The 26923-nt window shown below is 46.5% G+C and overlaps 1 protein-coding gene across 2 annotated transcripts in view; it reads right to left on the bottom strand.

Moving 5' to 3' along the window:
- Positions 1 to 26923, bottom strand: part of ENTREP2 (endosomal transmembrane epsin interactor 2) — a 449980-nt gene that overhangs the window by 8550 nt on the left and 414507 nt on the right. For both annotated transcript variants that reach the window (XM_088025210.1, XM_088025209.1), the window contains 4 exons: positions 16942 to 17049; positions 9147 to 9307; positions 8421 to 8556; positions 894 to 969 (listed from right to left, as the gene is read on the bottom strand). In XM_088025210.1, coding sequence (XP_087881336.1) covers positions 894 to 969; positions 8421 to 8556; positions 9147 to 9307; positions 16942 to 17049 — 481 coding nt within the window. The remainder of the gene's footprint in view (positions 1 to 893; positions 970 to 8420; positions 8557 to 9146; positions 9308 to 16941; positions 17050 to 26923) is intronic.

The raw sequence follows: 26923 nt of genomic DNA, 5'->3' as shown, positions 1-26923 counted from the left end.
AGTCTCTGGGAAGGCCACAGGATACCACAGCTTTTGATGGCTGCTAGGAGCCACCAAGTGAAAGACAAAGTCACTTCTAAATCCTAGAACAGCAGAGCCCAGACTCCTACAACCCAGAGGCACGCTCGTAGGATGGCGCCTTCTTATTTCTTAGACGTTAACTAGAGTTGGGATTGAGCCCTGGGACTGTAATGGTGGTCCTTTCTGGGACCCTTAGTTATCTCATGAGTTAGCTGACTTCCATCTCTGAATAAGCCCACCCACCTGAGCCCACCCAAGGACCCAGCCCCTGCCCATTTGCTCCCTCTGTGACTAGGGGTTGTCCGCTTTCCTGACACCTCAGACGACCTCCCCACCTCTGGCTTCGTACAGTGGCTCCCACCTCACGTCTGAGAGACCTTCCACATTTTTCCTTCAATGTCCACCAGGATACAACTTCCGGCGTCCTTCCCCTGGCCTCTCCCGCCAAAGTCAGTGGGCACAGGGGCCCGGGCCTGGCTCCCTCCTGAGGCAGAAGCCCAGTGGACATGAACCTGATACAGTTTTAGCTCCAGAAAGGGTCCATCCCAGATCGAGTCAAGCGTGTCTTCAAACCCATACCCCTCAAGTGGAGGAGAAAGGGCGCTGGGGGAGAGGGGGCAAGACCCCCCCAGAGAAAGCATGAGGCCCCCCAGGTGTACTGACTTACTTGTTACTGCACGCCACTAAGGGAGGAACTCTGGAGAACGTATATGGTACTGAAGAGCAAAGGCTATCGCAAATTCCATCTCCTTAAGAGCAAGCAATGGAGGGAGGGCAGGAGCAGGGAGGAGGAGAGAAGGAAATACGAGAGGAAAGGGGACATGCTTTGGAAAATATAAACTTATTTCAAATGCTGAAAGGGGTAAGATTACCTTGTGTGCCGAGGCCAGCCATGGCATCTGGGTCCCCGGGGCTGGACTCGGTCGCCTGCTGATCCACACTCGTAAGCTATGGCAAGAAACGAGGCATCGGATGGGTCATCTGTAGTTTGGAGGGGACATCACAACAGGCTCCAGAAATCAAGGCTGACATCAGAGCTCATCTTCTAGGAAGACATGTATGTACATTTCTGCTTTTCTCCTCTAAATTTATGGGGTCAGGCTATGAGGATGCCAAAGCCAAAGGATCACTGCCAAGGCCTAAGCCCGTCTCTCTGACCTTCTGAAAGCAGAGTGCCCAGCAATCCCCAAGAGCCCACCAGGGCCAGGCGCCAGCCACCCCGAGCCCACTCACCTTCCACTTCCGGGGGCACTGCTGGGGACCAACAAAGGCCACACAGACTCCTCCAGAGTCACTGTAGGAGGTAGGACAGCCCCTGGCCTCGCTTCTAACCCCCTCCTCCCAACTGCTCTCTTCCCTGTTTCCACAGCAGGAAGAATAAAGCCACAGGGGACAGTCATGAGGCCTGTAATGCTTTGGCCCCGCACAGCTTGCACACAGGGTGGACGTTTAAGACACAATCTTGGCCTCCGTGAGCTCCCAGACTCCCCCAGAGCTTGCATTTGCTCCTCTTTCCTTTTGCCTTCTGCAGCTGGAAGCAAGAGCTTGCTCCCCAAGGCTGCCCCCCCTGCCTGAGCTCAGGCTCAGGGTTCATGTCCACTCGGGCCATGTGCTCGGTTGAACGTGGGCCCCATGACTCCGGGTACACTGTCCCGTCCTGGTGCAGGGGGTACACGATTGCATCATGTTTGGAAGTCAGCATGCTCTTGCAGATTTCCTCTTGAAGGGATCATTTCGCCCAGAGAGGCCTTTAGGAACATGGGCGCGGGGGGTAAGACCAGACCTCCTCTGCTGGGCGGGGATGGGGCGCCTCTGCTCTCCTGCCCTGTCCCCGCCTCCCATCCTCTGCTCGCACACTCGGTTCCACCCCGGGTGACCACATCTGCTCCATTGCTCCTTTTAGGGGACAATGGCCCTACATGGGCCATGTGCCTGAATGTCATGAACACCGTACATGTGTGCCTCTGTGCTGACTCAAAAAACGATTTTTGAGTCCTTGTGTTATTTCAGAATTGCTTTGGGGACCTGCTTGCAAATAATGAGCTCTGGGGGAGGCCTGGGAAGGTGAGGAGGGCCCCTGCGCTTGGTTCGATTCCAGCTCAGGTAATTCCATCCCTGCCTCCCTTGTCTCCCGTCACCTCACTCGGAGAGCTGATAGTCTTCTCCTCTTTCCACCAGGCTGGAGCCGCAGCAGGTGCTGGGCTGTAGCCCTCCCACCAACACACAGCGGGGGAAAGCGTGCCCTCGGCGGGGACCTGTGACACAGTCTGGGGGCAAGAACGGCACCTGCGGCGAAGACCCAGAGCCGCCTAACCGTTCCCTTTGATCCCACTTAAGTGTGATACTGCACACGCTATGTGCCTTCCTCAGCGCACCCGTTCTGCTGCGGAGGGAACCGGGGGAGGGAGGGTCCCATGGCCACCAACGCTCACCTGCTTTTTCACTGAAATCGCTATCTGCCTACAGCAGATGCTGGAAATCTCTGTCGAGAATATTCTGCTAAATCACACAAAAAAGAACAACGCCCTCAAGGTTCATTCCCTTCCAACACTCTTCCTGACCCTTTAAACATTTTTTTTTAATTTTTAATTTTGCAGGCATGGGTGGCCACTTGGACACTAGAGGCCTGAAGACGAGCTCCTGGTAATAAAGAAATATAAATAAAACAAGAGAAATAAAAGGCACAGTGGGACAAGGTCAGGAGGAAATTGGATTCATTTCGTATTTCGCAGTGGTGGCACTGGCTTCCCTCTGGCTCCTGGTCAAATCTGGGTTTGAGAAGAGACAGCCACCTGGCAGCACATCCATCACATCTCGTAAGCGGGGTAGCAAGGGTTTAATTTGAATTTGGCCTTCTCTGATGGCCAAGGCCACCCTGCCACCCGAAAGCTGGAGAGGGAACAGCTATGAGGTTCGCATGGCATTTTTGATTCCATATAAAGGCAGCGGAGAGGAGAACAGAAGAGGGGAGAAGGCATATATTTGTGGCACAGAATTTAAGTTGAAATTTGAGTTTAGCAATAAAGGCTTGTAACAGCTCTTGCAGGAGAGGGCTGCTGAGAGGTGAGGCTGTGTGTATGGCTTCGCGTGGGACATCCAAAGGCTGCATTTACTTAGTCCCAGACACGCTCTATTGACCAGTTGTTGTAATTTAAAAGTCCGTTGGGGGGCGCCTGGGTGGCTCAGTTGGTTAAGCGTCTGACTCGATTTCCGCTCAGGTCAGGATCTCAGGGTTGTGAGATGGGAGTCCCGCTTTGGACTCCACACTGGGCATGGTGCCTGCTTGAGATTCTCTCTCTCCTTCTCCCTCTCCCACTCCCCTGCTCGCATGCATGCACACGCATGCTCTCTCTCAAAAAAATAAAAATAAAAAAAGTCCAGTTGGCATTGGGCAAATAATTTCCTCGTCTCCCTTTCTCTTAGGAAGCTCTGTGGCTAAGACACCCATGAAAATTCTGCCCTATTTCTGCAGTAAATTTCCCGCTCCTGGGTTGGGTCAACCAGCAAGTATCAGATTTATATCAGATTGTCTTTGGGGGTAATTGTCTGCAATCCCAGATAATGTGAATTAAGATCTTAGGCTAATGCCCCAAGGCGATCTTTGAAGCGGCTTTGCTTTTCAGATTTTTAAATGTAAAGGTGATTTCATTTGAAACTATAAATTCTAACCTTGAGGACTTATGGTTGGCTGCACCTCTGCCATGTCCCCTGCCTTTCTCACAATTTCTAGTCTCCTACCTCAGGCTTCCCGCCAGACAGCCACCAAATTAAAATTCCCGAGGTACCACTGGATCGTATCAACTCCGAATGCCAAACTCTTCAAAGGCACTGCTGTAGTCCGACATCCAAGGTCATAAAATCTGTACCCAAATTATTCCCGTGAACTTCCTTCATTACCTTCAGCTCCCCAACCAGGCTCCACGCTGTCCCACCACCGTGTCTTTGCCCAGGCTGTCCCTTGATGAACTTCTCTGTTGTTCACACGCCCACTCCCACTCAAACTGTCAAGGTTGGCTCTTCCCCTGGAGCCCTGGAGAAGTTTCTTTGAGTCTGTCCTGTTACCACACCAGACTGTTAGTTCCGCGAGGAGGGGACTCCGTTCAGCTCATGGTTCCGTATCCCACAGAACACGGCACAGTCTTCTGTGGTCCCTGGAACGTAAGCCTGTCATCCCCACAGGAAGATCAAACTGGCAAATTCCCAGGAACGTTCTTGCTATAGAAAGGAATGCACCCCTTTCCATCCTGCCCTCCAGTTATGGTCTTGAGCCATGGGAAATAGAAGGACATGGCAAACGAAGTCTCCAATCTGGGAGAGTGAATGGGTCAAAGTCAGTGTGCTCGGTCAAGGGGTGCTTTTTCTTCCTGCATTAAAAATCTCCCCCAGATGAACGGCCTCCTGCCCCTGGGCCCGCACAACGCAAACTCTGCTTTCCCATCAGTCTGTCTGCCTCTCTTTATCCAGGCAAGTCCTGATAGGCAATTTACATGCCTTTTGTCCACAAGGGGAAGTAATTAACCTCCCCCTCCCCCTGGGAGAAAGGATGGTGCTGTAAAGGGGGGCAGCTCCTTGCCATCTGCAGGTGGGAGGGCTGCCCGGGCCAGGGGGGGTGGGGAGGCAGCTGGCCAGTGCAGCCTTCCCTCTGTGGATGGGAATGGGTTTCATTGACTTCCAGACTCCCAGATGTGTCTGTGGGATTGAAAAGCGCTGCCAGACCACCTGGTCAAAGAGAATGGGCCCAGCAAGGCGCCAGGCTTCCCCTCCAGGGGAGCATGGAGGAGGCCCCTTAATCACCAGCTCGTCCCCCTCCCAGTGGGGCCGGCCCAGAGAAAGGCCAGGAGGACCCACACTTCTTCCACAGATCATTTTTGTGGAGGCCCTTGTAAGCTGGCCATTTTCTGAGCCAACACAATATGAGACGGGCTTTCTCAGCACATTTCAGGTGGGCTGGGCTAAGCTATGATGGTCAGTAGGTTAGGGGTGTTAAGGATATTTTCAAATTACGAGGGGTTTCTCGGGTTGTAACCCCATCGTAAGTTGAGGAAGATCTATATTCCATGCTCCAGAAGAAAAGAGTTAAACCAGTGATAAAACACTCATCAGTATCCTTCTGGTGTGCAAGTGTGGGGTGGTGCATTCGATGTCACACCCAAATCCAGAGGCCCCAGAGGTCCAGCATCCAGGGTCCTTGGTAGGCTGGAGGGGGGCATTCCCCATTCCCACCATCAGGACTGCTGTTGGGAGGTTCTCGCCATCAGGACTGAGAAGCAAAGGGCTCTGAGAAGTCCCGTGGCTCTCCACAGGGTGGTGGACCCAGAATCACGCATCCTCCCAGGGCACTCTCCCTTCTGGAAATGGGGGTGACGGCTCACCAAGGGAGGCCAGAGAGGCAGGCCAGAGTTGGTCCCCAGCAAGGAGCTGAATTTCTGTGATGGCAGTTGGCAGCGGGTAGAGGAGGGGTGACAGCAGAACTCTTTTCTTTTCCCCAAGGTAGCCGTGGAGAGTCACACACCTCTGGGCTTGCTGGGGTCTCCAGGACCATGTACTGCCCTGCCTCGTGCCCCTGCTGGTTACAGGGCAGAAATGACCATCTGAGCCTGGGTCAGCATCCCCCTCCTGCCTCCTATGGACTTCCGTTCCTGACCCTGGCTCAGCTGCTCCCCAGCCCGGGGGAGCTCCTTGGTAACCCTCACGCCCCAGGCCCACAGTCCTTCTAACTACCTCCTATCTTCTCTCCTCTTGCGCAAGCGTCTCACGAGAGTGATCTACTCCAGTGCCCAGTCTGTCCCTAGACCAGCAGCCCAGCAACAGCGGGAGCTGGGGCTTAGGTAGGGACGCAAATTCTCAGCAGGCTCCCCCTCCCCAACTACTGACGCAGAAACTCTGGGGGAGGCGGGGCCTCAGCCACCTGTATCTGATCAACAAGCCCGGGATGCCCACCGGAGTCTAAAAACTGCTCACTCACACCCCTCATGTCCCATCCCCTCCTCTGGCCCCTACCGGCACCTACCCCACTGCCCCCTTGTAGCCGCTCCTGCCAAGGTCACCAGCAGTCTCTGGATGATGAGCCAGGGGGACCAGGGTCAGCTCCTCACAGCCTCTGGGCAGTGCTGGACCTATCTCTTCCCTCCCAAACCACTGTGTCTGTGAGCCCAGGACCCCTAGGAGCCCCTTTGTGCTCTGCTCTGCAGCCTGTCCGGTTCCTCTAGCACCCCGAAGTATTGCCTCCTACTCCTTCTCGGTTTCCTGGAATTTGGTGACCACCTCTGCGGCTAACCCGATCTCTCCAAGGACCCAAGCTATGGAAGCTGCGTGTTCTGATGACCCCGGATTCCAATGAGCCACCCCGAGCAGGTCACCCTCTACCCATGTCATATTCCTTACAGACTCATCCTGAGCGGCTTTCTGTTTGAGGATATGCATGCTGCGCTGTCCCTTCTTCGGAGCCTTGCCACTGCCACCCACTCAGCCTGAGCCCTCAGCTCACAGAGGCTCCTTGGACACCCCCAAATATGGACTGGATGTCCCTGCCCAGTACCCTCCAGCAGGGCACAGGGCTCCCCTCAGAGTACTTATGACTCCCTTCACAGTTTCCACTGATAATATTGATTTGAGTGATTTTTATCATAAAAAGGAAAAGAAATCACTTCAGAAAGGCAGAATTCTCCACTCAGCTTTTTACAAAATTCAAGAGTAATTCAATTATTATAAGTTTAGAAATAAGATTTCAGTCACGCTTTGCCTCTCCACTAATGAATCCGGCCCCCATGCCAACCCCAGGGAGCTCCCACATGTCTGCTTCTACTGTGGACAGAAAAAAGGCCAAGGGTCCTTGGCCGAGTCCGTCTGCTGTCTGCAGCCTGATGAGCTGGTCCAGGACGTTTCAGGGCAAGAGTAGGCGAAGAAGGAAGGCCCAGAGGCTCAGGTGGCCAACACCAGGGTGGGCTGGGGCGGGCCTGAGCAGTCCCGCCCAGGTGACCCTCAAGGAGAATCCTTCTTGTAAAAAACGTGTGGCCGACGTCCCACTAGGCACAGAGGTAGGCATCTCTTGCCTTTTCTTCCTGCCCCACAACCGTCCGGCCTGCAGAATGTGACCTCCCTTGTGGATGGGATTGTCTCCCGAGGCTTGTGGAAGCTGAGTCTGAACAGCCATTGTGGAAAACCATTTCTCCACCCACAGAGGTCCCTTAGGGCCAGGAGCTCCTCGGTGGGTGGCCAGGAAAAGGACGGGCACTGCCTCCTGGCCTTCTCACCACGGGGACCCGAGATCTCAAAGGGGCAGCGAGGACATCAGAAGGTCTGGGCCAGGTCTGAGGCCTGCACCCCTTCCTAGCAGGTGACTTGGGAAGCCTGTCCGAAGGTTCCATGCTGCTGAGAAGCCCAAAGGGACGTGGGTCCAGATGGGCTCGGGAGAGCACAGCGGTGCCCTTCGGATGCTCCTGGTTCTGGTTTTGCATACTTTCCTCTGCCCAGGGCTCAGGGCCCAGAACTGGATGCAGCCCCCATTCCTGGCAGGAATTCTCAGCTCCCCTGCACGTGCCCCTTCTCTGCTTGACTGCTGTGCTCCCTACATGCGCCCCCAGCGCTGCGGCCTCACCGCAGCCTGTCCTGCACTTGGGTGCTGCGTGAACTTCTGAGTATTCACACCTCTCTGCCCTGGCTTGTGGCCTTTGATATTCAGGAGTGACAACTGTGATGTCGACAGTGAAGATGACAATACCATAAAAAGGGCAAGTGACATTTGCTGAATCAGAACCTACCCTGTGTCAAGTGCTGTGCTGGGTCCATTCCACACATCCCATTCCATCCTGTGTGCTTGGTACTATTATGATCCCCATTTTACAGATGAGGAAACTGAGAATTCACCAACGTATCCCCAGTGCCTGCCCACTGTGGGTCAGGCACCCCAAAGCTGTGGGAGTGCCTGGCTCGTCTGGCTCAGAGGAAGCCTGCTACACCTACCTGGTGGCTCAGGCACTTCCCTGGCCTACAGCTGCCCAGCCTCATGCAGGACCAGGGATCCAGGACTGCTCTCTCACCTCCCCAGTAGACAATGACAGAGGCATGTTGCTGAAGCAGGCCAGAGTCCCCTGGGTACTCGGTTCACAGCCTGAGCTCTATCCCTGGGGGTCTCTGCTCATGGCTTTGAACCTGTACCAGCTCCTTCTGCACTGTGTCCCCAGACACACCAGCCAGCGGTCAGCTCAGGTGCATCTGAGAGAAGCCAAGGGGGAGAAGCACAAACATTGGGATTGGCATCCTTGGGCCTGGGGTGGGATCTCTGCAGGTTCTACTCTCTGAGCCTGCTGCCTCCTCTCCACAAGACCACAGAGAGAAATACAAATGCAAGGAGTGTGCGTTAGTACAGGGAACAGGCTTGTCTGGGGCCCGGGTCTCACCTGGCTGGTGGTGTTCGGGCCCACCACGGCCTCGTAGGGTGGGGGGAGCTCGGCAGGGTAGAGCAGGCCGGGACTGTTGATGGCAACATCATACAAAGTGCTGAATGGAGAGGGAGCAAAGTCCAAGTGGAGGCCCCTGAAAAGGCAGAACCATTGCATTGTCACTCCTGGGGTGGGGGAGGGGAGCCTGAACTGCTGACCTTTCTCTTAAAGGAATGTCACTTGTCAGAGTTTCCCCTGGTCAAATACTCATTGTGTTTGTGAAATCAAAGGCTCATTCACTAGGCAGTTTTACCTTTTTTGGTTTTTTGTTTTTTTCTGGAGAGATGTTGACATTTTCACTAAACTCTACGGCCCTGTCCATTAAAATTAAAATAATCATAGAGCCGATTAAATCTTTAATTAATTTTACAGGTCACGTTAATGACCATAACTCAGTGGCAGTTTTGCGTTTCATGAGAACATAATGGAGCCACTCTTGTGGTTTGCTTTTGTTGTTGCATGGCGGCAATACCAAGAGAAATGGTCTTTCTCTAAGCCAATGTTCTATCTTTTTTCACTGTTCACGCTCTGCTCTCTAATCAAACATGCTCTCATATGTTCGCTCTCCTCCGTTCAGCTGCCCCACTGAAAATGAGTGTGGCCGTTGCAAGTTCCATCTCCCCGACTGCTCCTATCTTCCTGGTGTCCATGCCAGTCACTGCCACCATCACCAGAACGACCCACCTGTGGGCCTCGGCTGTGGGCGTGCAGGTGTACTCCGGTGGGTAATAGGGTGGAGGTGGGAGTGGGGGGATGAACTCATCGAAATCCAGGGTCTGGTGGAGCACGGTGCCATGGGGGGTCACGCAGGCTGGGCTCGTGGAATGCGCCCTTTGTGGAAGGAACTGGAAAACAGAGAGATTCAGAGTTATTTGGGACATCTTGTGTGGCTTGTGTCTAATTAAGCTAATTACACATAAGCTTTAATGATCCGTTTGGAATTTAGGTAATTTAAACTGTCGGACTGTGACAGCAAAACACACACTTCAAGATGATGGCTCCATGAGGAATGCCTTGCCCCCAAAGCTTCTTCGTTAGGCTTTGTTTCTCACACTGCTACGCAGAATGCCTCCATTCTAAGGAGAAATAAAGTCTGGGAAGTCTTTAATTCTATCCCCACACCTAAATCGTTCTCTTCAGATTATACTATTCAAAGCCTGTGGGTCAAAAGAGTGCCTGACGTCCATGATTTCAGATTGCACTTCCGGAAGTATGTTCGTGAGAAAACACCAGACCCTCAAGATGTTCCTCTCTACCCCTTCCCAAATTCCTACAGAGAAATAAATTTGGGAAATGTTAACTATTTTACTCTCTTCTTGGAGCCCTGTAATGCATGTTTGTGTGTTAAAGTTCCTGAGAAGGTCTGCAACCCCCCCCCCAAAATCTGTTTAATCCGTTAATGGAACATTTCTCATATATTTCATTATAGGTCCCTTTGGACACATAGTATCTATGATACTTCTCAGTCCTAGGAAATTCATAAACTTTGTAAAACACTGCTCTGAGGGAAAAGAATCATGAGCTCCAGAACATTCTGTGGGGCAACCTTAAAACCGAGATGCTGCCTGAGCAAACTGAGGTAAAATCGTTTAAACAGAAAGAACCCTGCCTCTACCTAGCTTTCCATTTCTGCCCATAGGTAACACTGGCCAATAACTTCCCATCCTCTGTTCACTGCTCCCCAGAGGTTACCTGTGGCATGGAGATGTCTGAGCCATTGCTCCAGTTCCCATCAACACCTCACTGTGAGTGCCTGTAGGTGCAAGAAGACTGTGCTACTCTCTGGGACACCCCACCGCATGAAAGGTCAGACAATCAACTATATACAGCCAAGCAAGGACAGTTCCACTAGTAAACAAGCTCTCCAAGCACTGTGTGGGGACCTGGAGTCTACAAAGGGTTAATGAAGATGACATTTGAATGGGTCTAAAGATTGGTAGGTAGGCTTGCAAGAAGGTGCTCCAGGCTCAAGAAGAACAGGCGAGCTAGTAAAAGATGTGTTTAAGAAAAGCCAATTTATATAATACTCTAGAAGTTAATTCTTAATTCTGGAGGCACTGGGGAGCTAGTGAGGGTGCTAGAGGTGGGAAGCAGTGCTATTAAAGATGTGTGGTAGGAAGTACCTTCTGGCAGCTGTGCTGAGGGTAGTCTGGACTTGATCAGAGGCTGGGATGGTAGGACATTTTTGCATGAGTAAGGGTGAGGTCACAATTCTGAATATGGTCAAATGCCATGAAATCAGCATGCTCTAGACTCACAGAGAAAGAATAGTGACCATGTCTACACATGTAACACATCAGACTGAAATTGTCTCATGTGGGTTTTCTTAACACACAGAGCACGTTCCTTGCCTTTCCAGTAGGTCTGAGCCATGGCTTTGTTTAATTGTCTGAAATAGAGGTGAGTCAGTGGCTATGAGCAGGTCGAACATGTGTCTGTTGTCCCCTGCCTTGGAAAGCTGTCAACCCCGATGCGTATTGCACAAAGCTGAGCAGTTGGGACAAGGCCAAGTGTCCTTGAGGTCTAATAGGGACATATTTTGAATGAGTCTCTATTGGAAATTAGAAAAATCAATAACACACTCAAGCATGAAATGCAAAAGTCAAAATGCTTTCCTAGCAAAGATACAATCCCTCCAGGAACGGGAACAACAAGCATTTTCAACGAGAGAAGCGAGGCACTCCAGATGATCCTATTAGCAGGTTTAAATGCAGAGATGCTGCCATACACCAGAGGTTTTTAAAAGGCTAAACGACAGCTTTAACTTCTGCTCTAAAGCCAGATCACCTTTCCAGTGGTGTGTTGGCTCCATCTTTAGAGAAGCAGGTCAGACACAGCTTGTTGCAAACTGAGCTAAATTTTTACCTAGGTTCCTCAGCCTTCCCAGGCAGAAGCCTGCAAGTGACACTTGACATACACCCTCCTCCCCCAATGAGGTGGGGTCTGTCTCCAAGCCCAAGGTCACCTGCTTGGGACTATGCTCTGAGATGCTAGGGCTGGAAGTCTGCAAACCCCGTTTCCCAGACTCCCTTGTCGGTTGGCTTCCTATTGAGCTCTGCCAACAGGGGGCGCTAAAGGGAGTCTGGAAGAAGAGAGCTACCATTCTGCTCCGTCCCCACTCCTACCCTTGCATTCCACCCGAAGGGGTGGAAGCTGCCTCCATGGTTGCTTATCTCTGTGTCTGTTATCTCTTCCCAGATCCCCACTTCCCTTTCACCTGGCAACCTCCTAGTCATCCTTCAGGACCGGCAGGAATGCCTCTTGGCCAGCCCACACCCCGCCACACTGCCTGCTCTCACGTCTGCAAATTAGTGGTCAGGCGCAAAGCCTGAGCCTGCATTGGGGTGTGGTGGGTAGAAAACCGGTTCTGAATTGTCACTTCTTCCCCGGGTGGTCCTCCTTGCTCTGGGCCAGTTTAGTTATGACCGTAATTCATGATGAACTATGAATGCAGGCAGGAAAACTTGCTTGTTCTATGAGAACCAAGTTGAATGCTTTGGAAAGACCTGACAAGGGAGAGCAGTTGAGCAGAAAGTTCTGCCAAGCCGGGTCCTGGCAAGGCAGCTGTAAGGGAGTGGAGATGAGTCATAAAACATCCAGGGGAGCTCTGCATTCTGCTTGCTTTGCATGTCTCACTTCAATTTAAAGGAACTGAATCTGGAAATTACAGATGGTGCAATTTTCAATGAAGTTTACACAAAAAAATACAACTCGGTACACTAATACGTAGACCCCCAATCACACAGAAGGTCTTGGCCCCAAATCAAAACTCTGGTGGACAAATGTTCATTTGCATATTAAAGTCACAATGCTTGCAGCATATATGTTTCACTATTAGGACTGTCTGTTGTAACTAGCTTTTTAAGATTAATCGGGGGGCTGCCTGGGTGGGTCAGTCAGTTAAGCATCCATTTTCGATTTTGGCTCAGGTAAAGATCTCAAGGTTGTGAGATCCAGCCCTGTGTCAGGCTCCACGCTCAATGCAGGTCTGCTTGAGATTTTAAAAATAAATAAATAAAATCTAAAAAAAAGAAAAAAGAAAAAAAAATCACCACTCTTCAGTCCTAGTCTGATAGATAAGTAGCACCTACCACCCAGAGATATTTCTGGTAAACAGGTCACTGTGGGTCCAAGGAGGGACCAGCCTCTGTGAGGCGCTGGTGGGAACTGGGGTGAGCTGGAGAGGTGAAGATACTGGTGAACTTGAGTGATTCTGGGAATTCCAGGGTGGCGGGTGTTACAACCTTGTCCCTGACCGTGGCACCCCTTGCTAGCTCCATGGGTGAGCCCACCGTTAGCACGTCTGTGAAAGGCTCGGCGCTCCGTCTGCACTTTCTGGAGGTGTTCTACTTTACAGGGCACACGACTGGTGTTGAGAACATAAATGACAATAATAAAAGATGAAGTTCACAAGCAAGTGCCTAATGGAGACACATGTAATAGCAGATGATGTCCCTTAGGCTAAAGTGGCTGGCAATAAAGTTCATGGGAAGGAAAAGAGCTGAATGGAGAAATGGGGAAGATGAGATTATGCTCAAGAAACAAAACTAAAAATGTGAGATCTGAGATACTTTGGAGGTAAAAGCTTTCTCCGCTAAACTGTATCGATAAACTGAATTTTATCATCAGTTGCCTTTTGCCACTATTTCCAAAACATATTAGAGTACTCTAGCTGTATAAATTCTGATGCTAGGCATAAAGCTTTGCATCTCATGTATACATGCATTCATGATATGAGTTCCAAAAATGGTTAATTATCCCCAGATGCCGATCCGCAGAGGAAGGAAGGAATTATGGGTTCCCTCCATGCCAGGCTAAGGCCCTTGCTGTGAGTCAGTCCACGGTCTGGGGTGCCCCGTGGTCTTTGGTGCATAAATGACACCAAGAGAATTATCTTGCTTCCCGTTTCTGTGTTTTTGGAGCAGAGGGGGAACTTAAAGGTACTTGTGAAACGATGTGTGTGCAGACACCTCCTAGATTTTTAAAAATTTGTATCCCAATCCCTTATGATTGTCTCACCCACACCGAAATTGAGAGCAATATATCTAGGCACCCTCTTTCACTGAATCCTTCCAAAGCACTCACTTTTTTTTTATAACAGAAACAAAGATCTTTTTTGCGCTCCTATTTCATTGGCTTCTGTAATAGTACAATATGCACTTACAAGCCAAATACCCCTGGCCTAGACTGTTCGGGGGACAGCGACAACTGTCCCTTAGGCAGCTTGTGACCCAACTGCGGGGAGCAGAGAAGTCATGTGGGTGAACCAGAGGCGGCTGTGCTGTGGGGAGGAGGCAGGGCATCCTACGGGCAGGATGGAGGACCGTGGCTTTCCGGCCAGTGGGTTCAGCACAGGGGGCTAAGAGAGCCATAACTGTATGTGCAAGGAGCTTATTGTAGTGCCGTTTGCACGGGCCTAACAAAACCAAAATCAAAACCAAGAAACAACTCAAGCATCCGCACGAGACATGGCTAATGGACGTTATGTCCACAGTATGGGTCAGTGTAGACATGAGACATTTCTGTGTATATTGACCTAGAGGGATGTCCATGATCGTTTCAGGTTATAAAATCAAGTTGCAGAATGATATGAATGGTGTGATCCCATTTGGTTAAAAGGAAGACATAACACGGGGTGCCTGGGTGGTTCAGTTGCTTTCAGCTCAGGTCAGGATCCCAGGGTCCTGGGACTGAGTCCCACATCGGGCTCCCCGCTCAGCAGGAAGTCTGCTTCTCCCTCTCCCTCTGCTCATGCGCGCTCTCTCTCTCAGATAAATAAATAAAATCTTTAAAACCAGAAAAGGAAGACCTAGCAGAAGGAAGAAGAGAGGGAAGAATGGAGAGAAGGAAGGAAGGAGGAACAGGGAAAATAGACTATCTGTATGTGTTAATATAAACACTAAGAAATCAAGAAAGAAATGGAAGGATTCATTGCAAAGTTTCCTCAGGAGAATGAGGAGGGAGAAGGTAGCTTATTAACTTTGTCTTTAAATATCTCTGTATTTTACTTGTTTCAGTGATGATATATTACTTCTTTAACTCAACAGTCTAATGAAATGAAGTAAGAAAATTAAAGTCAATTACACCTGAAGAAAGCTGGGAAAAAAGGAGACTTTTCTTAAAAATTAAAAAGAGCTTCTGAGGCATGCTCATGAATAAGCTGATTCCAGGTTCCATCCCTCAGGGTGAACCATGAGCCCCTGGTTCTTCTCCTTTTCCAGGGTGCAGCCTGTGTGGCCAGTCTCACCTAGCCTCTCACCCATGTGGTAAAAGCCAACCTCCTCCACGTGGGCCACCAGGGTTTTTCAAAGCCCACGCACATGCATTATCTGATTCTTCTCTCAGCGGCCCTGTGAGGATGGCAGAGCATGAACTGTCTTGCATAGAGCAGAGGAAACTGGGACAAATAGGCAGCGATGTGCCCAAGGCCACACAGGGGTCCCACAAGGCGCCATGGTCATATGCCCCCATTTCCTTTTTGGCTCCCAAGATTCTGCACGTCAGCAGCACAGCAAGGGACTTATAAGGAGAGTAGAACCTTGTCTGGTCCCATAGCCCATGTTCACAAAGGGAAAAGGACTCGCCAGCAGGAATTTAACCGATTTCTACTTCCACGCCAGGGGTTAGAAGCAAACTTACCCACAAGTACTCAGCGATGGAAAAACCATGGGTTCTGATGGCGGCTATTGTCATTGTGACCACACCTTACCTCCCTATGGTGTTTTGCAGTTGACAGAGGACATTAAGGCCACGGCATGCTTGGTCATGGCTGCAGGACCTTCCCAATCACAAACTAATATTCCCCCTGCATTTAAGAGTCGAATAGGTCACACTTCTTGAATGTTCACCTGGTATGCCATTCGGTCCATTTCGGAGGTGAGGAAACCGAGACTCAGGCAGGTTCGGTGACACATCCAGAGTCACTTTCTTCATACGCAGAAGAGGTGGGACTCGGATGCAGACGCGGCCGATGCCAGGCCCAGGATGGCAGGCCCGCGCGTGCGCCACACGGCGGAATGACAGTGTGAGCCTGCGTTGATGTGATCATGACCATATACACCATCACAGCTACCCTATGCTATATCTGGGTTTAGTTGGTAATTTTCATTCTAATGCTTCACACCAGGGAGTGCAAACTTTTATATTTATAGCCCCTTGGTTCTGTTAGTTTGGTCAAATTTGTATGATATTTACAGATCAATAGTAAAATCTGCAGAGGTGAGTAGAACCCCACGGTACTTAACCTTTCCTTTCTACAACACACCGGAGAAAATCACCAACATGAGGCCTCGGTGAGTGAGGCCAAAAGTTCATTGCCGCTGAATAACTGCTTAATTAAATCCCTTTCAGAAAACTGCCACCTCTCTGAAAGGTCAGCCCCGGCTGTGACAGCTGTGTAGATATACACTGGGGCAAAGAGGCGGATGTTGCATATGATTAGAACCAATGAATTTTTAACATCTTGGTAATGATGCTCTCTGGCCCTGTAACTTGATGAACTGATGTATTGCCATGGGGTGGATGAGAAAGAGCAAATAAAACAGCCTACTACAAGAATAGCTTGCTTTTTCTTTCATGAGATGCATAAAACATGGAGGGGGAGGCAGGGCAGGTCTGGAAGAAGCAAAAAGAGAGACAGAGACAGAGGCAGAAACAGACACATATGGAGAAGCAAAGAGAGACAGACAGACAGACACACACACACACACACACACACACACACACACACAGATGATTCCTACCCTTAGCATTGGAGAACCATATCTTCCCATCAGTTTCTCTTTATCTTACTGACTTTAGTGGTAACATACTGAACAGTGGGCTGTGTTTCATTCATGTTGAATAATGAAGAGCCTTCATTATTTATTAAGCATGTACTTATAAACATGTATTAATAAGTGTGTGACCCTTGCTCCTATTCTCATATCTCTCCCTTGGGAGCGGCAGTTCTTCAACTGTAAGACTCTGGCCTGGGGTGCAGGGCAGGGGGAGGGGTGATCAAATGATGGCCAGCCAGTGACTCTGCCAGTAGATTATGAGCTCAGGGTTAATTAGCAAATCTAAAAAGCACAGATGAGCAGTTTTTCAATTTGAAAAGGACTCATTTTCTAAAACATCTTCCTTTATTAAAAGAGAATTCTGAAGCTGGAGGAAGGCACCTTGCCCTGGAGGTCCTGGGCCCAGAGGATGTCTAGGGCTCTAGGACTGTCACTAAAATTACTCAAGAGGGGCACGAGGGTGGCAGGACTCTGTTAACACTCAGCTCTAACAAATCCCTGAAATAAATACATTAATGACACCAAATGTACAGGGCAGCATGAGGGACTGCCAAGCACCATGGACTCTCAGGTCTATCATCCTTGGGGCTTCTGGTTTGAAGCTAGAAGAGTCCACTCTCCATTGGTTTCAAAGTGGCTGGAGGAGAAAGGGGTCAGGCTCACCATTCTGAATGTGCTTGGGAAGGCAGGGGCCCACTTACCATCTGCAGGACATCGGAAGAGACCATCTGCATGCAGCACATGGCTGTGGCCAATGCACACACAATGGTGGAGAGGACGTTGAGGGCACACACACTGAAGAGGAGATCCTGTGAGAGAAAAATGCAGCAGAATGTCAGTCTCACCTCGACAACCCAGATGGCAGATCCTTAGCATTTCCCTCAAGGTCCAGAACGAGTGTGACCAATTGCCTTCCACTTCATGGAGGTTTTCTTTTGTAGTTTTTTGTTTGTTTGTTTTAATAACCAAAACTGGCGTTTAATAGAGACACATTTGTTTATTCTTCTACAGTGCTGATCGAATTATTCTTAGACACTGAATGATGTATTTCACACTTTTGATCACTATTAGGCACTCACTGTCTAAGAAAATCCTGAAATCACTGACATTTAAGTAGGTGGGCATTCTTTATCAATTATAAAATGTAACTGAAAATTTTGAAGACTTTAGTAAAATGCCAAGTTTTTAAATTAAACTTTTTACCTTGAGGTAATGGTAGATTCACAAGCAGGTGTAAGAAATAATACAGAGAAGTCCTGCAGACCCTTTGCTCAGTTTCCTCCATCTTGCAAAACTATAGTGAAATATCATGACCAGGAATGACAGTGATGCACTCAAGATATAGAACATTTCCATCACCACAAGGATCCCCATCCCATGTTGACCTTTCAGAGACACACATACCTCTCTCCCCACTGCTCCAGCTCAATCTCCCATTCCCAATCCCTATCAACCATTAGCCTGGTCTCCCTTTTAATAATTTTGTCCTTTCAAGAAAGGTATACAAGTGGTGTCATATAGCATCTAATCTTTCAAAATTGGCTTTTTTCACTTAGCGTGATTCCTTCAAGATTCATCCACACTGTTGCATGTGTCAGCAGATGATTCCTTTTTATTGTTGAGCAGTGTTCCATGGTGAATGTACCACAGTTTGCTTAATCAGGCACCAGATAAGAAATATCGGGGTGGTTTTCAGTTTTGGGCTATTACAAATAAAGCTGCCATTAATGTCTGTGTTTGTGTATGGGTCTTTGTGCGAACATAAGTTTTATTTCCCTGGGAAGAATAGCCAAGAGTACAATTGCTGGGTCATATGGTAATTGAATGTTTAGTTTTATAAGAAACTGCCACATTGTTTTTCAGAGTGGCTGAACCATTTTATGTTCCTACCAGAAATGTATGAATGATCCAGTTTCCCTGCTTCCTTGCCCACATTTGGTATCACTATTTTTATTTTAGCCATTCTGATAGGTGTGTAATGATATACCAATATGGTTTTAATTTGCATTTCTTTGATGGCTAGTGCTGCTGAACATCTATTTGTGTGCTCATTTGATCTGTATATCCTCTTTGGTGAAGTGTCTGTTTGTATCTTTTGCCCATTTTCCAATATAATCATTTGCTTTTTTATTGAATTTTGAGAGTCCTTTATGCATTTTAGATCCTAGTCTTTAGTTAGATGTGTGATTTGCAAATATTTTTCCCCGGTCCATAGCTTCTCTTTTCATCCTCTTCACATAAGTTTTCACAGAACAAAAGTTTCATGTTCATAAGGTCCAGCTTACCAATTTTTGCTTTTATGGATCATGCTTTGGTGTCAGGATTTTCTCTTACATTTTTTTCTAAAGTTTTTATAGTTTTATATTTTACATTTAAGTGTGTGATTCATTTTGAGGTAATTTTTGAATAAAGTGAGGGTTAGGTTGAGGTTTATTTTTGTGTTTCTAATTTCAATCTTGACATGTTCATTGCTAGATATAGAAATGTGGTTTATATTTGCATATTTATCTGGTATCTTATGACCTTGGGATTTATGTAGACGATGAGGCCATATGCAAATGTTTTATTTCTTCTTTTCCAATTTGTATGCCTTTATTTCTTTTTCTTGCCTTATAGCACTAGCTAGAATTTCAAGTATTATGAATAAGACTAAGATGAATAAGATGGTGAGAGCAGATATCTTTGGCTTGTGCTCTGTCTCAGAGGGTACACTTCGTGGAGTTTTAACTGTCCACGTACAATTCATTCCTCTTTAGGAAACTCACTCTCAAATCCATAAATAGAAAAAAATAACCATGATCCACAAAAATGACCAAAGACTTAGTATACAGGAATATCTTGGAGATATTGGAGGTTGAGTTCCAGATCATTGCAATAAAACAAATATTGCAGTAAAGTGAATCAAATGCATTTTTTTGGTTTCCCAGTTCATAGAGAAGTTACGTTTGCACTATACTATAGTTCATTAAGTATGCAATAGCATTATATCTAAAAAATGTACATACCTTAATTTTAAAATGCTGTATTGCTAAAAAGCGCTAAACATCATCTGTAATGATTTTGTAATCATTTTATTGGTGGAGGGTTTTGCCTCCCTGTTGATGTCTGCTGACTAATTAGGGTGATGGTTGCTGAAAGTTGGGGTGGCTGAGGCAATTTCTTAAAATAAGACAACTAAGTATGCTGCATTGATTGATTCTTCCTTTCGTGAAAGATTTCTCTATAGCATGTGATGCTGTTTGACAGCATTTTACCCACTTCTTTCAAAATTGGAGTCAATCAATCCTCTCAAACTCTGCCACTGCTTTATCAACTAAGTTGATGTACTATTCTAAATCCTTTGTTATCATTTCAACAATCTTCACAGCATCTTCTCCAGGAGTAGGTTTCATCTCGAGAAACCCTTTCTTTGTTCATCCATAAAAAGCAACTCCTCCTTCATTCAAGTTTTTTCACGAGAGTGCAGCAATTCAGTCCCATCTTCAGGCTCCACTTCTAATTCTAGTTCTTAGTGGCTGTTTCTACCACATCTGCAGTTAGTTTCTCCACTAAAGACCTGAACCCCTCGAAGTCATCCAGGAGGGCTAAATCAGTTTCTTCCAAACTCCTGTTTATATTGATATTTTGACCTCTTCTTGTGAGTTATGAATGTTCTTAATGGCATCTAGAATGGTGAATTCTTTACAGAAGGTTTTCAATCGACTTTGTGCAGACCCATTAGAGGATTCACAATCTATGGCAGCTACATATAAGCTTATGAAATGTATTTTTTTGACTGTTCTGAAAAATAGTTTTTTGTTTTATTTATTTTTTATTGTAATTCTAGTATAGTTAACATACAGTGTTATTAGTTTCAGGTGTACAACACAGTGATTCAACAATTTGATACACCACCCAGTGCCCACATTAATCCCCATCACCTATTTCAGCCATCCTGCCACTCACCACCCCTATGGTAATCATCAGTTTGTTCTCTAGGATTAGGAGTCTGTTTCTTGGTTTGTCTCTCTCTCTCTCTTTTTCCTTTGCTCATTTGCTTTGTTTCTTAAATTCCACATATGAGTGAAATCACATAGTATTTCTTTCTCTGACTGACTCTTTTTGCTTAGCATTATACTTGTTAGCTCCATCCATGCCATCACAAATGGCAAAATTTCATTCTTTTTTATGGCTGAATAATATTCCATTGCAGATACACACACCACATCTTCTTTATCTAGTCATCTATCGATGGACATTTGGCTGCTTCCATAATTTGGCTATTGCAAATAATGCTGCTATAAACATAGGGGTACATGTATCCCTTTGAATTAGTGTTTCTGTATTTTTTGGGTAAATACCCAGTAGTGCAATTACTGGATCATTAGGTAGTTCTATTTTTAACTTTATGAGGAACTGCCACACTGTCTTCCAGAGTGGCTGCACCAGTTTGCATTCCCACCAAACGTGCAAGAGGGTTCCTTTTTCTCCACATCTTTGCCAACACTTATTGTTTCTTGTGTTTTTTATTTTAGCCATTCTGACAGGTATGGGGTGGTACCTCACTGTGGTTTTGATTTGCATGAAATGTATTTCTTAAATAACAAGACTTGAAAGGCAAAATTACTCCTTGACTGTAGGCTGCAGGATGGATGTTGTGTTGACGGGCATGAAAACAACATTAATTTCATTGTACATCTCTATCAGAGTCAGTCTGTCTTTTGAATCTTTGAAGCCAGGCATAGACTTTTTCTCTCTAGCTATAAAAGTCCCAGATGGCATCTTCTTCCACTAGGAGGCTGTTTTGCCTATATTGAAAATCTACTGTTGAGTGTAGCCACCTTCATGAATTACCTGAGCTAGATCTTCTGGATAACTGGCTGCAGCTTCTACATTAGCACTTGCTGCTTCACCTTATACTTTTATGTTATGGAGATGGCTTCTTTCCTTAAACCTCATGAAGCAACTGCTGCTGGCTTCGAACTTTCTTTTTGCAGCTTCCTCACCTCTCTCAACCTTTGCAGAATTGAAGATAGTTAAGGCCTGGCTCTGGATTAGGCTTTTGCTTAAGGGAATGTTATGGCTGGTTTGCTGGTTTGATCTTCTATCCAGACCTCTGAAACATTCACCGCATCAGCAATAAGGCTGTTTTGCTTTCTGATCATTCATGTGTTCACTGGAGTACCACTTTTAACTTCCTTAGAACTTCTCCTTTGTATTCACAAACTGGAGATCTAGTGCAAGAGGCCTAGCTTCTGGCCTGTCTCAGCTTTCAATATGCCCTTTTCACTAAGCTTAATCATCTCTAGCTTTTGGGTTAAAGTGAGAGACATGCAACTTTTCCTTTACTTGAACACTTAGAGGCTGTTGTAGGGTTATTAATTGGCCTAATTTTAACATTGTTGTGTCTTGGGAAACAAGGCGGTCCAAGGAGAGAAAGGGAATGGCTGGTCAGTGGAGCCGTCAGAATACATATAATATTTATCAATTAAGTTCACCCTCTTATATATGGGCATGGTTTGTGATGCCCCCAATCATAATAGTAACATCAGATATCATTGCTCACAGATCACTATAATAAATATAATAATGATGAAAGTTTGAAATATTGTGAGGATTGCCAAAATGTGACAGAGACATGAAGTGAGCAAATGCTGTTGGAAAAATGTTGCCAGTAGACTAGCTCGATGCAGGGTTGCCACAAACCTTCAATTTATAAAAAACACAGTATCTGATAAGTGCAATAAAATGAAGCACAATAAAACAAGGTATGCCTATAATGATATGTCCTCCAATTTAATCTTATTCATACAATCTCATTCATATAAACATGTACAAAATATTGTACATACTCAAAAAACTATCAGGGAAAATATATCTTTCACCTAAAGACTGTGGTACTAAAGAGGCTAGTTTCAATAATCTAATCAAGGGGTTGAGAAATCCTCAAGAGGAGGTGGGAAATACTCATTTTATTTCCTCATTGAATGCTTCATATATGCATTAGGTATGTGTCCAAATGACTTTCTTATCTGGGAGCATCCCCAGTGGGTTACTCATATATACATGAACCCATGTATTCTGATCTATACCATGCTTTAAGAAAGTTCCCCAATCTCCTGTAAATTATTGTGATCACAAAGTCTTTGTACAATCCCTTTCCCTGCTCATTTGTTCTTAAAGCTTCCTTGTAAAATAGCCAATTAGGGTGATTATGATAATATCATAGGGGACAAAGTTAACATACCGTGTTTAAACACATCCCCAAGGTTAAATCGTTCAATGACAGTGTGAAGACAGAGAAGAGTCTTGTTTATAAAATTTGTTAGGCAGAACTGAGCAGGGTTCAGTCTAGGGCTAATTATTCCCCACTCCTGAGGTAAGAGTGTTGTGGGCAATCTGAACAATGTGGAAACAGGTGCTACTCTCAGACCTGCACCAGACACTGTTTCTAAACCTTTTTCTGTGGTTCTTTTCTAAGACTCCAACAGTTTCTTCGTGTGCATGGGCTAATCAATATCCAACTGAATACTCCAGGGGGATCCTCTGAGGACCCCAGAGTTCTCTCCCCTCTACTACTCTGTCCGGGAACTCTAGTCCCCAGGCTTTAGTCTCCCTAGGACTCTTAGCTCTGGGTCCCCAACTCTGGGAGTCTGCAAGGATCCTCCTGGGTTCCCCTTCCCTGCTCTGTGACCTGGAGGCTTTCAAGGCTGTAAGCTGGGGCTGCTATAGGACTCACCTCATTTGTTGACCATATCTCAGGATCACTGTCCTTATTGCCTGATGTGTCTTCTTATTTTGTCTGTTTTGGTTTTTCTTGGCTGGGAGAGTGGGGAGTTATTTCAGGTGGGAGACTAAATCCAGTTCCTATAATTCCGTCTTGGCCAAAAGGTCTTGGTAGGTTTTTTTGTTTCCATTTCCTTTTTTTTTTTTTTTAAAGATTTTATTTATTTATTTGAGAGAGAGAGAATGAGAGATAGAGAGCATGAGAGGGAGGAGGGTCAGAGGGAGAAGCAGACTCCCTGCCGAGCAGGAAGCCCGATGTGGGACTCGATCCTGGGACTCCAGGATCATGACCTGAGCCGAAGGCAGTCGCCCAACCGACTGAGCCACCCAGGCGCCCTTGTTTCCATTTCCTAAGTGGTTGTGGCAGGGCTTAGACAACTGCCTTAAGTAGTCTGTGCAACAACATCACTGCGGCCAACTCAAGTGTCCTCCCTGCTCCTGCAGCCACTAAGGATGGAGCAGGATGGGAGCTCAATTGCATTAAAGCACATGCACAGATGTGGTTGGAATGAGTCTAAGGAGCTTGGCTTTTATTCTCTAAGTGATGAGATACCTGTGAATGTGTTGATGTTGGGAAAGAGATAATGCAGCCTATTTTCACAAATGATTGAGAGAGACACCCTTTGTAGGGCCGAGCACAGAGGCCAGGATGTAACAGGGGCTCAGTAAACATGTATTAAAATGAGAGACTGGAAACATGGGAGTGACCATCTCGCCACTCCTGCAGAGGGGTGAAACCAGACACATGGAGGAAGCATGGAGACTGGCAGTCTGAGAGTGACTCTGAAGCTGAAACCAGCAGGGCATGGCCACTGGTTGGGCACAGATGGGGTTGAGGGAGAATAGGTAGGAAATGATTCTGAGGCATACGTTGTGAGTGGGAGCATGATGCCAGCAGGGTGAGAGGGGCCTGAGGGAAAGGGACCGTCTTCAAAGGAGAATAACCAATGTGGTCTGGGACACGTAAAGCTGGTTGCCAGGGACCTGCCCACAGAGATGTTCATGATCAGTTGGAAAGGTGTGTCTGGAGCTCATGATGGAGGTCAGGATGGGAGACGCAGACTAGGTGTCATCCCTACAGAATCAACATGTGCCTTCCCCTGTGGGTGCCCCTGATAAATCTGATGGCCTGGGGTTCGCTCATTTCCTTCTCCAGACCCCCAGACTGCAGGGGATTAGGGTGCTTCAGACTCCCTAAAGAGGACCTTCTTGGATGAAATTACCATTCCCACCTTTAAGATACGTCAGAGAATAACCTAAGATAGTACGTAGAAATATATATATATAATCTCTCAGGGGGTAAATCAAAACTAGAAATGATATAGTGACATCTCTTAATGTACCATAACCAAAAATATAATCGATACCTTAATTCTGTCCTCAATCTAAAATTTTCTATTGACCACATATTCCACTGTCATTAAAATGAATGCCCTTCCGAAAAGTACATTAATTTTGTACATACTCTCATTTGCAAGCTAATAAAACTACTCACAAAAAAACAAACACAAATCACAACCTTTTTCTGACTATGTATCATGAGGCAAATACTGCTTTATGTCTCATGGAGTGTATGCATTTGAAACACACACCAAAAATACTTTTTTCCCTCTTCTTCCAGCTGTTAAAATGCTTGGCTTTTTTTTTTCTTTCTAGAAATGGCACACCACCTGAAATTATGCTTATGTGTTTCTTTGGAATTCTCTTTCTGGCTTAAATAATGCCCTTACATCTGCCCTTTGACAGCTTTATCAGAGAATCCTCCACAAGCACTGAAATCCATGTTCTATAAAATATTTTTATAAGGTCATTCAAAATGGCAAAAGTGTGAAAACAAGGCAGGTCTTCACTGTGGATGCTAAGTTTTGCTGCCAGCCTTCAGGGTTAGTTACTCTAATAAAATTTACCATTGTCCACAGGACATTCTATTAGTTCATTGACCAGTTTTTTTTTTCTACATGTTTTTTTTCTTTCCTTGAATAAAGAAAGAGATCCCATAGGAGACCATTATCAGTCAAAGTGTAATGATGGAAGGTGAGGGAAGTCTCATAGCACAAAAACCAAGTGATAAGACCATAGCCAACAGTAATTCTGTGTGTTGTAATTAAAGGACAGGAGTTAGGCTTTATCAGAATTATCCTATTGAAACTTATTAATTACTCAATGCAGGGATGTCTGTCTTAGTGGGTCTTTCATGGCAGGAATGGGACTCAAATGTGGAAAAACAGGATGTTAGAAAACGTGGGTGAAAGTGGTGGGGAGTATGACAACAGAAACTATGCTTGTGGCCATCCAGCTCTGTGTTCCAGGTGGGTAGGGCCAAGCTCGGTGACTTCTGGAGCTTAGAACCTCCTGCATTAAAAACAAGGTACACTCACAATTGGATTGTTCTACTCTGAGCATGAAGCAATTATATGAAGATTTCAAAATTCTGGACAGGTAGTTCTCATGTCACCAGCTTGAACTGAAGCATCCTCTGTAGGTCTTTTCCATCTGTCCCTCCTCTCCTAAATCCAGTGCGTGTCCAATTCAGGCCTTCATTAACACATATGTTCCTGGACAACTTACCCCAGCTTCCCAACTGCTGGCTCTCTGATCCACCCTACCTAGGTGGCGTATTTAAAAGGCTTCTCTAATTACAATTCTTTCTTTTTTTTTCCCCCCTGGGTTAGACTTTCACAGTTTCTTTTTTTTTAATTGTTATGTTAATCACCATATATTACATCATTAGTTTTTGATGTAGTGTTCCATGATTCATTGTTTGTTCATAACACCCAGTGCTCCATGCAGAATGTGCCCTCCTCAATACCCATCACCAGGCTAACCCATCCCCCTACCCCCCTCCCCTCTAGAACCCTCAGTTTGTTTTTCAGAGTCCATCATCTCTCATGGTTCGTCTCCCCCTCTGACTTACTCCCCTTCATTCTTCCTCTCCTGCTATCTTCTTCTTTTTCTTTTTTTTCTTAAAATATGTTGCGTTATTTGTTTCAGAAGTACAGATCTTTCTTATGCTTCTTTGCCTCTTGGATCCAAATGTGACTCCACTTTCAAGGTCCAGGTTGAATCTCATTTCCTTGGGTGACTTCTCCAATAGCTAGCTGATACCCCAAGGAATTTTTCCTCCTTTGAACCCACAGGGTGACCTGCACCATATATTCTTTATTGCACTGTGATGTTAGACCCTGGTCATGGACTGTTACCTGATATTTAATGCAGATCTATGTTGGGAGAGGCAATCTGCCATAGGCCCTGAGCAGGCCTGCAAGTTCCTGCTGGGCATGCCAAGAAGATAAGCCTTGACTGCTCTTTACTCCACCCATTTCCCAGTGTTTTGTTTGCAACAACCAACCTGAGGAAGGAGGTAGCATTGCCCCTAGACAAAGCATAGGCTTATTACAAATGCAGCACATTCCCCAGGCTCAGCACTTCTCTCCCATAATGTGGCCCACTGCATGTGCAGGCATCCATGATGGGCCTTTGGCATGGTCCCAAGAGACCTGAGGGGCACAAGGAACTGACACAAACCAACATGAAGCTCTGGCAATCACTTTTGCCATGAGTAATAATGTCCTTTCTCTCTGAACCAGGGGTCTTATGTCTTCTGCCAGAGAAGTAACAGTAAACTCTAACAGGCCACTTTGTTAGCTTGAAGGCAGGTAAAAACCTTAGACCCTGCACAGTTCCTGACAATATATTTCCACCTTCATTTTGAGAGGGCGGCAAGAACAGAGAACCAGTCTTCTGTTATTGTCTATAATACAACACCTCGTTCAAAATAAGCGACTGGTGCTATTGTAAATGGAATTATTTCTCTAATTTCTCTTTCTATAGTTGCATTGTTAGTGTACAAGAAAGCCACAGATTTCTGTGCATTGATTTTGTATCCTGCCACATTACTGAATTGCAGTATGAGTTCTA

This window comes from Eumetopias jubatus, unplaced genomic scaffold (assembly GCF_037043125.1).
Source record: "Eumetopias jubatus isolate StellerSeaLion01/CBP00866 unplaced genomic scaffold, mEumJub1_p1.0 scaffold_7, whole genome shotgun sequence".
NCBI lineage: Eukaryota > Metazoa > Chordata > Mammalia > Carnivora > Otariidae > Eumetopias > Eumetopias jubatus.
Note: the sequence above shows the minus strand (reverse complement) of the source record. Positions and strands in the feature narration are given on the sequence as shown.